At 49.7% G+C, this 11,965-nt stretch overlaps 1 protein-coding gene across 2 annotated transcripts; it reads left to right on the top strand.

Moving 5' to 3' along the window:
* Positions 1 to 9,634: 9,634 nt before the first annotated feature.
* FAM43B (family with sequence similarity 43 member B) lies at positions 9,635 to 11,685 on the top strand. 2 transcript variants are annotated; one of them, XM_072975839.1, is made up of 2 exons: positions 9,635 to 11,265; positions 11,383 to 11,685. In XM_072975839.1, exon 1 carries the CDS (start codon positions 9,635 to 9,637, stop codon positions 10,619 to 10,621), a length of 987 nt encoding a protein of 328 aa, XP_072831940.1. In that variant the 3' UTR covers positions 10,622 to 11,265; positions 11,383 to 11,685. The 2 variants fall into 2 exon arrangements, with proteins under 2 accessions (XP_072831940.1, XP_072831939.1); XM_072975838.1 differs by having other exon boundaries at positions 11,362 to 11,685.
* Positions 11,686 to 11,965: the final 280 nt, after the last annotated feature.

Here is an 11,965-nt window from a genome sequence, read left to right as displayed (position 1 = left end):
GCAGAGAGGGCCTCACAGGAATGCTGGAGTTGGGGGGAGGGGGAGATGGGCTCCAAACAGAGCTTTGGGGGCCAGTGTGACAGATTAGGGATTGTATTAGTTATCTTTTGCTTAAAAAAAAAATCCTCCTAAAGTGTCAGTGACTTAGGATAAGGCTCAACGTGTATTATCTCACAGTTTCTGGGGGTCAGGAATTTGGGAGCAGCCCGTTGGCTGCATGGTTCCAGTTCGGGGTCTCTCACTAGGTGGCAGTGTAGATGTCAGCTGCGGCTACGGTCCTCTGAAGGCTTGACTGGGCTGGAGGGTTCACTGCCAAGATGGCTCCCTCACCCAGATGGTGCATTAGCAGAAGGACTCAGCCCCTTGCCGTGAGGACTTCCCCACAGGGCTGCTTGAGTGTCCTCACAACATGGCTGCTGGTCCCCTCCAGCAAGAGTAACCCAGGGAAGAACGAGGCAGAAGCCACAATGTCCTTCATGCCCCAGCCTCAGAAATCACATGGTGTCGTTTCCACAACACCTTTGCCATTCCTCAGCTCAGCCCTATTCAGGGTGGAGGGGACCACACACAGGCATGAAGACCGGGAGGCGAGAATCACTGGCAGCCGTCTGAGAGGCTGGCTACCCCAGGAGTGTCTTATGTATCTCTGCCCATCTCGCAGTGCCTCCACAGTGTCTAGTTTTGAATGCACCTACTTAGTAAAATGACTCCTGTGCTGGCAGAATGTCCAAACCAGGAGGAACTACAGCAATTAGGCCAACTTCCTCATTTAGCAGAACGAAGTTGAACACATAAATACGTATGTATGATAAAAATGAATACATAAATAAATATGGGTTAATTAACAGATCAACACGCACTGAGGTACTTTTCCATTCCCAGGAACAAGCGATCATGAGAGCAAGCGAATGTGATCCATGAATCTCGAGCCCAATAAGGAACCATCAGAAAACGACAGAGGAGAGACTCCCGTTAGACATGGAGAACTGAGATGAAGTCCCCATTCCTTCCCCAAGGCGCACTAAAATGACAATAAAGGGACAAGTGGCATAAGCTGACAAGGAAAAGGGAAGAGGCGATGACAGCCGCTGAGATGTGTTAGCAACATTCTGTAGGATGGAAGGCACGTGGACATGGGAAAGCAAGCTCAGGGGAGCGGAAAAGATGAAAACCCACAAAGAGCCCAGTCACATCACGCTGAGGAGCCCTGGAAACCACAGAGTTTCACACAGCATGCATCTCCGGTGGGAGCCAGCTGGGTGTAAAAACCAATAATCTGGCGAAAGTGTGCAGTGAGAGCTCAGATACCCTCCCCTCCCCTCTCCAGAGCAGCATGGAGATTCCCACCCATCCCCCGCACCGGAAGACAGGAACTTTCCTCTCTGGGGGGACCGACCCAAGATGCCTCTGGACTGAGGACCTCAGGCATGGACGAGAGGGAGGGAGGCAGCATCCTGAACACGGATGGACGGGCAATCCACATCCTGATCAGGGAGACCTCCAGGATGCCCCACCTCCACTCTGCTCCCAGGACACTGACAGCCAGGTTTATACACCCCCTCCCCCTCCGGGAAGGAGGCTTTAGCTGTGCCCCCAGGGGACACTGGCCAGACCAAAAGACAAGACCTACAGACCTCACATTTAAGAGCTATTCAAGAAAACCAGAGCTGGATGGTGGTTCAAGTGGTAAAAACAGGTTTTATTCAGGAACCACCGCAATGGAGAAACCTCAGAATAGAACTGGGGTCAGTTCCAAAGACAATGAGAATAAGCAAGGATTTAGAGCCAAAGAACAGGGTGGGGGTCAGCAGAGGGAAAACTGCTAAGAGGGGAAACTGGAGCTAAGAGGGGATCCTGACAAAACTTCACAGGGTCTTTGCTGAAGGCAGGCTAGCGGGATCAGATTTCAACGGGAAACTGACAGCAGGCTGAGGCATTTGCTCAGCTATCCAGGGTGCAGGATTCTGTCTAAACTGACTTAACACGGTTCTTGCTAAAACTGGGTGATTCAGGATGGGCAAGGATGGGGGCCTCGTGAAGAAGGGATTCAGAGGAGCTTGATTCAAGTTTGGTCAAGGAGAGAATCTTTGTCCTGGTTTCTTTGTAACCTGGCTGAGTGTGTCCTCAGTTAAGGAGGCTCATACATAATGAGTCCTGTTCATCCTCCTCCACCTCCCACACATGGAGTTTCCAAACCGTGTTTGTGCTTCTCAGGATGAGACAACAGAGATTACCAGACATTAGAGGAAAGCTGCAAGCATGACAGTCAGAGATTACGTCTTTTAATTACTTTGTTTATAAATCAGGGAAAAAGAACGCAGGGAACAGAGCAATGCATGAAACTGAAAAAAAAAAGTTTAAAAATGACTATAATTAGAAAACCCTAAAGAGTCCACAAAAAACTTAGAATAAACAAATTGCAGCAAAATTGCTGGATACAAAATCAGTTTCATTTTATCTTGAGCAACCTGAAAGGGAAATTAAGAAAACAATTCCATGTACAATAGCATCAAAAAGAAGAAAATACTTAGGAATAAACTTCATCAAGTAGATGAAAGGCCTGAACACTGAAAACTACAAAATGTTGCTGGAAAAAATTAAAGACAACACAAATAAATGGCAAGACAATCGTGTTTGTGGATTGGAAGACTTCATACTATTAAGATGCCAACGCTACCCAAAGTAATCTACAGACTTAATATAAACCCTATCAAAATCCCAAAGGCATATTTTTGCAGAAAAAGAAAAATCCATTCTAAAATTCAAATGGAATCTCAAGGGACCCTGGAAAAGAACACAGTTGGAGGTCTCACCCTTCCTGATTTCAAAACTTATTACAAAGCTACAGTCATCCAAGCAGTGTGGTACTGGCATAAAGACAGACACATAGACTAACAGAACAGAATAGAGATGGAAACAAACACTTGCATATATGGTCAAATGATTTTCAACAAGGGTGCCAGAACCAATCAATGGGGAAAGGAAAGTCTTTTCAACAAAATGTGTTGGGAAAACTAGATATAAACATGCAAAGAATGATGTTGGGCCCTAACCTTACACTCTATACCAAAACGAATTCAAAATGGATCAAAGACTTAAAAATAAGACCTAAAATTATAAACTCTTAGAAGAAAGCATAGAGGGGAAAGCTGCATGACATTGGTTTTGGCAATGATTTCTTGGGTATGACACCAGAGCATGCGCAATAGAAGTTAAAAAATCAATAAACTGGACTACATCAAAATTTAAAACTTTTGTGCATCAAAGGACACAATCAACAGAATAATAAGGCAACTGAAGGAACAGGACAAAATATTTGCAAATCACATATCTGATAAGGGGTTAATAACCAGAATCTATAAAGAACTCCTACGTGGGGGAGGGTACAGCTCAACTGGTAGAGTGCATGCTTAGCATACACGAGGTCCTGGGTTCATTCCCCAGTACAACCTCCAAATATAAATAAATAAACTCAATTACCTCCCTCTCATAAACAAACAAACAAAAAAGAACTCCTACAAGTCAATAGCAACGAGAAAAAATAACCCAATTTAAAAATGGGCAAAAGATTTAAATAGCCATCTCTCTAAAGAAAATATACAAATAGCAAACAAGCATATAAAAAATGCTGAACATCACTAATAGGGAAATACAAATCAAAACCACAGTGAGATACCACCACACACCTATCAGGATGGCTACTATAAAAACAAATCAACAAAGAAATACAAACACAGAAAATACCAAGTGTTGGTAAGGCTATGGAGAAACTAGAACCCTCGTGCAATGTGAAATGGTGCATCCACTATGGAAAACAGTGTAGTGATTCCTCGAAAAATTAAAAACAGAATTACCAGATGATGCAGCAATGCCACTTCTGGGTAAACATCCAAAAGAATTGAAAGCAGAGTCTCCAAGAGAGATTTCTACGCCGAAGTTCATGGCGGCCTTATTCACAATAACCAAAAGGTAGAAGCAACTCAAGTGTCCATTAGTGGATGAATGGATAAACAAAATGTTATATACATGCAACATATTATTATTCAGCCTTAAAAAGGATAGAAATTCTGACTCGTGATACAACATGGATGAACACTGAGGACATTATGCTAAGTGAAATAAACCAGACACAAAAGGACAAATGTATGATTCCACTTGTACAAGGGGCCTTGAGTAGTAAATTCACAGAAACAGAATGCAAATAGTGGTTACCAGGGGCTGGAGAAAGGGGGAAATGGAGAGTTGTTGTTTAATGAATATAGAGTTTTGATTTTGCAAAATGAAAAAGTTCTGAAGATTGGCTGCAAAACAATGTAAATATACTTAACAAGGTTAAACTGTACACTTAAGAACGATTAGGATGGTAAATTTTATATTATATGTATTTTACCTCAAGACTTCTAAAAATTTTAAAGCAACTATAATTAACATTTTTAGAGACACAGGAGGTAATACGTCTATGAACAAGAATAGGACGCTATAAAAAAGAACAAGAAATTGCTCTTACATCCAGGTGGCCAACAAGCACATGAAACGGTGCTCAACATTGCTTATTATCAGAGAAATGCACATCAAAACTACAGTGAGGTATCACCCCACACCAGTCAGAATGGCCATCACTAAAATGTCTACAAACAATAAATGCTGGAGAGGGTGTGGAAAAAAGTGAATCCTTTAACACTGTTGGTAGGAATGTAAAGTGGTGCAGCCTCTATGGAAAACAGTATGGAGATTCCTCAAAAAACTAAAAATAGATTTACCATATGATCTAGCAATCCCACTCCTGGGCATATATCTGGAGGGAACTCCAATTTGAAAAGACACCTGCACCCCAATGTTCATAGCAGCACTATTTACAATAGCCAAGACATGGAAACAACCTAAATGTCCATCGACAGATGACTGGGTAAAGAAGATGCGGGATATATATATATATTACTCAGCCATAGAAAAGAATGAAATAATGCCATTTGCAGCAACATGGATGGACCTAGGGATCATCATACTAAGTGAAGTAAGTCAGACAGAGAAGACAAATATCATATGATATCACTTATATGTGAAATCTAAGATAGAAAGACATAAATGAACTTATTTACAAAACAGAGACAGACTCACAGACATAGAAAACAAACTATGGTTACCAAAGGGAAAAGGTAGGGAAGGGGAAGGTAGGGATAAATTAGGAGTTTAGGATTAACAGATACACACTACTATATAAAAAATAGATAAACAACAAGGACCTACTTTGTAGCACAGGGAACTATATTCAATTTCTTGTAATAACCTAACATGGAAAAGAAACTGAAAATATGTGTGTGTGTGTGCATATATATATATAAAACTGAATCACTTTGCTGTACACCTAAAACTAACATTAAAATCAATTACACTTCAATAAAGAATAAAATAAATTAAAAAAGAAATCGCTCTTAGAAGTGAAAAATTATAAGACAAGACTTTAAAAATCTATATAGAAAAACTAGAAGATGGGGGCGGTTATAGCTCAGTGGTAGACTGTGTTCTTAGCATGCATCCATTTTAAAAATGGAAAATGGGAACACACATTTTGGAAAATTAGAGGATCAATCCAAGAGATCCAACATCCAATTAGAACAGGAAAAAAAAAAAACAGAAAACAAAATGGAGGAAATTAGCACAAAGAAATGTCCCCCAAGTTGATTTCCAGATTAAAAGAGATTGATTTCCAAATTGAAACGCTCACCAAGTGCCCATTGTAAATGCACATCATTTGAAACTTTAGATCTCTGAGCCATCCTGAAAGCTTCCGGAGATAGAAATCAGGTTACACACACACAGGATCAGGAATCAGAATGTCATTGGGCTTTCGACAGCAACAATGGATCATTTCTGCAAAATTCTGAGGGAAATTTATTTCCAGTCTAGAACTCTACACGCAGCAGAACACGCAATCAAAGTTACTGGAACATATGCTTGGCCAAAACAAGGACATAAATCCTGGCCAGGGGTAGGGGTAGGAGGCAGAAAGCAAAGGATCCAGAAAACAGGAACCAGCACAGGAAAAGAAGCACAGACAACTCCCAAGGTGGCAGTGAAACAAGGTCCCAGGGCAATAGGGCTACAGGGCTGCAGGGTAACCAGTCCGGATTGGAGCCCAGTGAGGATGCCTCCAGGAGGGCTGTCTCTAAGAAACACACGGACCTGAAGGACCCACCTGGTGTGCTCAGTCAGGCAGAGAGGCGTTTTTATGGCACTGCTGGACAGATGGGGGATAAATCAGTGATAGGTACATAAGGAAGTTTGTTGTTGTTGTTTTAATGAGGTGGGTACATACTTCTAGAACAGCAAAAGTGTTATCCAATACGGAAACATGAAATCTTAACACACTTCAGGGCTCAGCTTTGAACAACAGTTACATAGCCATAATAATTAAACACTGGATACGGAAGCAACAACAACAAAAAGTTCTAACTAAGCTGAGAGGGTGGGAAAATAATGTGTGTGGTGGGGGTGGATGAAAGGGCATTAAATCTTCATCTTCCACCGAAGGAAGGCAATAGATCAAGTCTCAAAAAGTAGAAAATCTGAATTAGGTGTGTAATTTAAAAATAAGTAGCCACATCACATCTAAAATGTGTAAAAGAAGGACTGTCTTTGGAAGTAAAAATAAAGACTGGGGAAAGGATGAGGCAAGGGATTGCTTTTTTTAATTACATATCAGCTGTGTATATGGTTTCTACCAGTTATCTGACTTTTTCAACTAATGCAAGTATAAGTATGCTAGAAATAAAAATCACATTGGAAAAAGAAAAAAAAAACCCCAACTGCGTGCCAGTCTAGGAAGTAGCGATGACTGGTACAAAGTTGGTAGCACCACTGTGGACTGAAGAGAAGGAAAAAAGCCTAAGGGAAGAGACAGCCTTGAGCTCAGCTTGGATGAATGGGCCGAGGCAGGCCTTTCTATTCTTCTGAATAGAAGCAGCTGAGCCCTTCCAAGGAACAGGTTTGGAGGAAGAAGAGAAGACAGGACACCAAGCCTAAGGGTATAAGGAGGAGCCTCTGAAGCAAAAAGTGATCCTAGGATGTGTCGGGGAGGGGGTACCCCTGCCTAGGAGGCCAAGGTGAGTGGTCAACAAAGGAACAAAATGGCTAACAATGTCGAATGCTACTTTGAAGTCCAGAGGACTGAACATAAAAACAGACTACTGCACGCTGATCTCACACTGTCCCAGGTGACCCACCCCGCCTCGCCCCAAGGATATTGCAAAAGCAATGGGAACAGAACAGAAGCAGGACTAGGAGAGTAAGCCTAAGGAGGCACCTAACTGCATCACACACACCCCATGCAGCGCCTCCATCCTTTCTTGTTCTCTGGGAGGCAGGATCAAATGCAAGCGATACTTGCGACACACTCACAGTAAAAAAAAAAAAAAAAAGTGGTTGTTCATCTGAAATTCAAATTTAACTGGGCATCCTGTGTGCCTTTACAAAAACGTGGAGGTATCTCAGCCTTGCAAGTTGAGATGCTGCTGCTGGCCGCTCCCACCAGCCCCTTGACCTTTGCCGGGAAGAGTACTGCAAGGCGGTGAGGTCCAAAGGGTGGATCATTGTACTGCTTGGAGCCTGTTCTCTCGTGGAGAAATGAGGCCACAGCTGTAAGGTGGGGACAGTGGGAGACTTCCATGTCCTTCTTGAGTGATTTTTTTTTCACCACAAGCCTGTATTACTTTTATAATCAGCAACAAGCAATAAAGACATTTCCATTTGGAGAATAAAATAAAATGTGGCTGCAGTGAACCAGATAATCTGTGAGGCCCCCTTGAAAGCTAAGATTCTGCGATTCTAGGTAATTTCCTATTCTTGATTTGCATGTCACCTAGGAGCATTCTGTGATGCAGCCTGGGTGGGGGGTTGTTCTTATTCCCCCCGAGGATTCTGAACCCAGCCGGCTGGCCCTGGGATGAGTATCGCCTGGCTGTGGAACATATCATCTTCCCACTGCTCCAACTCTGAGAGGTCACTTGGTTGGGCCTGGCCCAGCCCAAGCCTCTGGACTCATTCCTGATCTGGAAGACTCCCCAAATGAGCTGTTCTGAAACCACGGAGAGGACTTGGGTGTTGGTTCTGTGGGAGACTCCTGGGCTCCTATCAGAGCCATCCTGGGATTCTAGGGATCTTGTGACTTAACAAATCCTAAAAGGGGATATGTGTCTCCACACCCGGGGACAGAATGTCTTTCCCAGCACCCAAGAACCCCTCTCCAGTGAAAGCCCCTGCTGGAGGGTCTCAGGGGAGGATGGAAAGTGCCCCATCCATATAGGGCATACGATGCACTCAGCAGAGTGAGGGCCCTCTCATGGGTCACCCAAGCCTCACTGGAGCCCTAATTCCACCTCCTATCAGCCCAGTGACCTTGGGCAAGTCGCTTAACCCAGCTTGGGCTATCCTGAGATAATGAATGCAAAACCCAGGAGGTGGTAGGGAACAGAAGCTTCACAAACACAAGTGTTACCTACTTAATCCTGGGAGGCCAGAGGCTGCCCTTTGGCCGAAGGAGCTTTTTATCTGCAATTCTTACAGACCCAGGACTGCTCTGCAAGTTTCCCCACCCTCAAGGAGTACCCTCCCAGCTTAGTCCAGGCGAGGGGCACTACCAGCCGCTGGAGCAGTGACTGGCCTCCCAGCTCAGGCCCAGTGGCCTGGCCCACGACCTTGGGAGAACCTGGGAGAAAGCTTCCCCAAGCGACAGTATTTTTCCACTGTACTGCTCGGCCACCTCAGCTGGCTTTCCGCTGTGCAGACAGGGGGCAAAGTGAGCCAGGCCAGCCCCATCAGGAACCCACCCGAACTCACTCAGAGATGAGGGTAGGGACTGGCTGTGGGTGAGGGGCGGTGGGAATCTAGAAAGGGGGGGGGGACCCAACGCTCCAGAAGGAGATGAGACCACCAGCGAGGCCTGAGAAATCTGCACTGGCAAATCCCTCCGGTACGTTTCAGGAGATGCCTGCTCCTTAACCTCCCCCTCCACTCCTACCCCTCCGACTATAATGATTAAACGCGCCTGTGCGGGGTCTCGGGCGAAGAGCAGTGCTAGCCGGCGCGGGGGAGGAGAGAGAGGAGGGCGAGAGGAGGGGACAAGAGAGCTAGCGGTCCCGCCCGGTGATGTAGGCAGCCCGGGGAGGTGGAGTCGCGACGCCTGAAGGAGTCCCCACCGCAGTCGCGCTCTCGGTCTAACCCTCCGAGCCGCCAGCCGCCAGCCCCGGCTTCGGTGACCTCCCTGCCGCCGCAATTTGGGCGGCGGGGACCGCGGGATCCCCCCAGTTCGGGCCTGGGGGACGCCTCCACCCCGCCCAACCCCGGCCCCTCCTTGCTTCCCGGACGGCTGGAGCGACTCCCGGGGGAAGCTTTTCCCAGACGCTCGGCCGCCGCCCGGGCATCTCGGCCGCCAGCCCGGCTGGGCACCAGGCATCTGTGAAGCTAGCTCTGCCTGGCACTGGGCATCTCCGGGCACCGAGACACCGACTGTCTCCGGTGCCGCCCAGCTTCTCGCGAGCCCGGGGCCGCGGGCTTCTGCGCGCCCTCCCCTCCCCCGGCCGCCGGGCAGGGCGCCCGTGAGCTCCCGGCGCCCCCGGGCCCTCTGGCCGCCGCCGCGATGCTGCCCTGGAGACGTAACAAATTCGTGCTAGTGGAGGACGAGGCCAAGTGCAAGGCGAAGAGCCTGAGCCCGGGGCTTGCCTACACGTCGCTGCTCTCCAGCTTCCTGCGCTCCTGCCCGGACCTGCTGCCCGACTGGCCGCTGGAGCGCCTGGGCCGCGTGTTCCGCAGCCGGCGCCAGAAAGTGGAGCTCAACAAGGATGACCCGACCTACACCGTGTGGTACCTGGGCAACGCCGTCACCCTGCATGCCAAGGGCGACGGCTGCACCGACGACGCCGTGGGCAAAATCTGGGCGCGCTGCGGGCCGGGTGGGGGCACCAAGATGAAGCTGACGCTGGGGCCTTACGGCATCCGCATGCAGCCGTGCGAGCGCGGCGGCTCGGGGGGCTCCGGGGGCCGCAGGCCGGCGCACGCCTACCTGCTGCCGCGCATCACTTACTGCGCGGCGGACGGGCGCCACCCGCGTGTCTTCGCCTGGGTCTACCGCCACCAGGCGCGCCACAAGGCCGTGGTGCTGCGCTGCCACGCCGTGCTGCTGGCGCGGGCGCACAAGGCGCGCACCCTGGCCCGCCTGCTCCGCCAGACCGCGCTGGCGGCCTTCAGCGACTTCAAGCGCCTGCAGCGCCAGAGCGACGCGCGCCACGTGCGCCAGCAGCACCTCCGCGCTGGGGGCGCCGCCGCCTCGGTGCCCCGCGCCCCGCTGCGCCGGCTGCTCAACGCCAAATGCGCCTACCGGCCGCCGCCCGCGGAGCGCGGCCGCGGGGCGCCGCGCCTCAGCAGCATCCAGGAGGAGGACGAGGACCAGGACGAGGAGGCAGAGGAGCGCGAGGAAGGAGACCCCCAGCGCGAGCGGCCTGAGGTGCTCAGCCTGGCTCGGGAGCTGAGGACGTGCAGCCTGCGGGGCGCCCCGGCGCCTCCGCCGCCCTCGCAGCCCCGCCGCTGGAAAGCCGGCCCCCGGGAGCGGGCAGCCCAGGCGCGCTGAGAGCAGAGGGGGCAGGACTCGCGGCCCCAGACCCGGCCGGCCTGACTGACAGCTTCCAACCCCGGCCCTGCCCGCTACGTCTCTCCCCGGTCCCCGGGCCCCTGTCTCCCTCGTGGTCTCTGTTGTTGTCCGCCCCGCACCTCATCCTGGCTCAGGGTGACGCCTGATATGCCCTTGAGTATTGGGGGACGAGTTGGGGGGGTCGCAGTATTCAGTGTTTACGGCCCCATCCGAGTCTCCCGGTGCCCTCAATTGTGGAATCGCCGCCTGTGCTTTACACCAAGTCTCTTTGCCCGTAGACCACACCCTCTCCCCCAAAACATCCTCTCTAGAGAAGGCGGGGAACATTTCCAGAAATCCAGGAGGGTGAGCTTGGATCCTGGCCAGGCGGAGGCACTGGTCCTGCCCTCGGCCAGTCCAGCCTTCCTCTCTGGGGTGAGACCAATAGGGGGGAAGAGTAGTCGCCGTAGAGAACTGAGGCCAGGCCCAAAGTGGCAACCAAGCCGGCAGCCATACACACCAGGAGAAACTCTCAGGCCCTCTGCCTGGCCTCTCTGCCCCTTGGAGAACTTCTGGAACTTCACTGCTCTGCCTCTGGAGAAGACTGAGATGGTCCTACCAACCTAAAGAACCGGCTAGTCCAGGTAACAGCTCTCTGCACCAGGCAGCTGCCCAAGCCTGTGCCCTGGCACTTGCCACCCTCACAGGACTCCTCACCCACCCCATCTCTCTGCATACAGATGTGTGTGGTTCCCTGCTAGGTGCCTTGAAATCGGGACCAAGATAGGGCCTTCAGTGGAGGCAAGGAGGACCTTTGGCAGGTGCTTGAGGCCACTGACTATCCAGAAAATGGACACAGGAAGGATGCCCCCAAGTCGAGGCTTGTCAGAGCAGGAGGGTCCTGACAGCCATAGGATTCTCATAGCAGGATGAGGCAGGAGGGTGCGGTAACCCAACAGAGGAAGTGGGCCCCTGCCCATGTGTGTCTCAACAAGGCCACTAAAAGCCCAAAGATCTATGTGTCACCAAATGATCATTGTAAATAAAGTGTTCCTGCTTTTTCAGCCTGTCACCACTCCTGTGCTGTGTTTGATGCCAGGCCTGCTGAGGGTGAAAAGATTATCATCAGAATCCTAGAGGGCAGGAGAAGACCCCAGAAAGTGTCCCCTTTAGCAGCTGGAGCCAACTCTCAGGGTTGGGGGAAGGGTGGCTGCTGCCAGGAAGCTGTTCATGTCTGGAAGGGAGACAGTAGCAGGTGCCTTGCCTGCAAATCACATGTGCCAAGCCTTGGAGGGGTGTCAGCTGTCTGTCTCAGCCTCCCAGAATGTCTGTCTGCCTGGGCAC

Source organism: Vicugna pacos, chromosome 13 (assembly GCF_048564905.1).
Source record: "Vicugna pacos chromosome 13, VicPac4, whole genome shotgun sequence".
Lineage (NCBI taxonomy): Eukaryota > Metazoa > Chordata > Mammalia > Artiodactyla > Camelidae > Vicugna > Vicugna pacos.
The sequence above is the reverse complement of the archived record's forward strand: the minus strand, read 5'-3'. Positions and strand labels throughout refer to the sequence as shown.

Bases quoted from the DNA above. Each gene is read 5' to 3' on its own strand.
- FAM43B (XM_072975839.1), top strand. From the start codon at position 9,635: ATGCTGCCCTGGAGACGTAACAAATTCGTGCTAGTGGAGGACGAGGCC.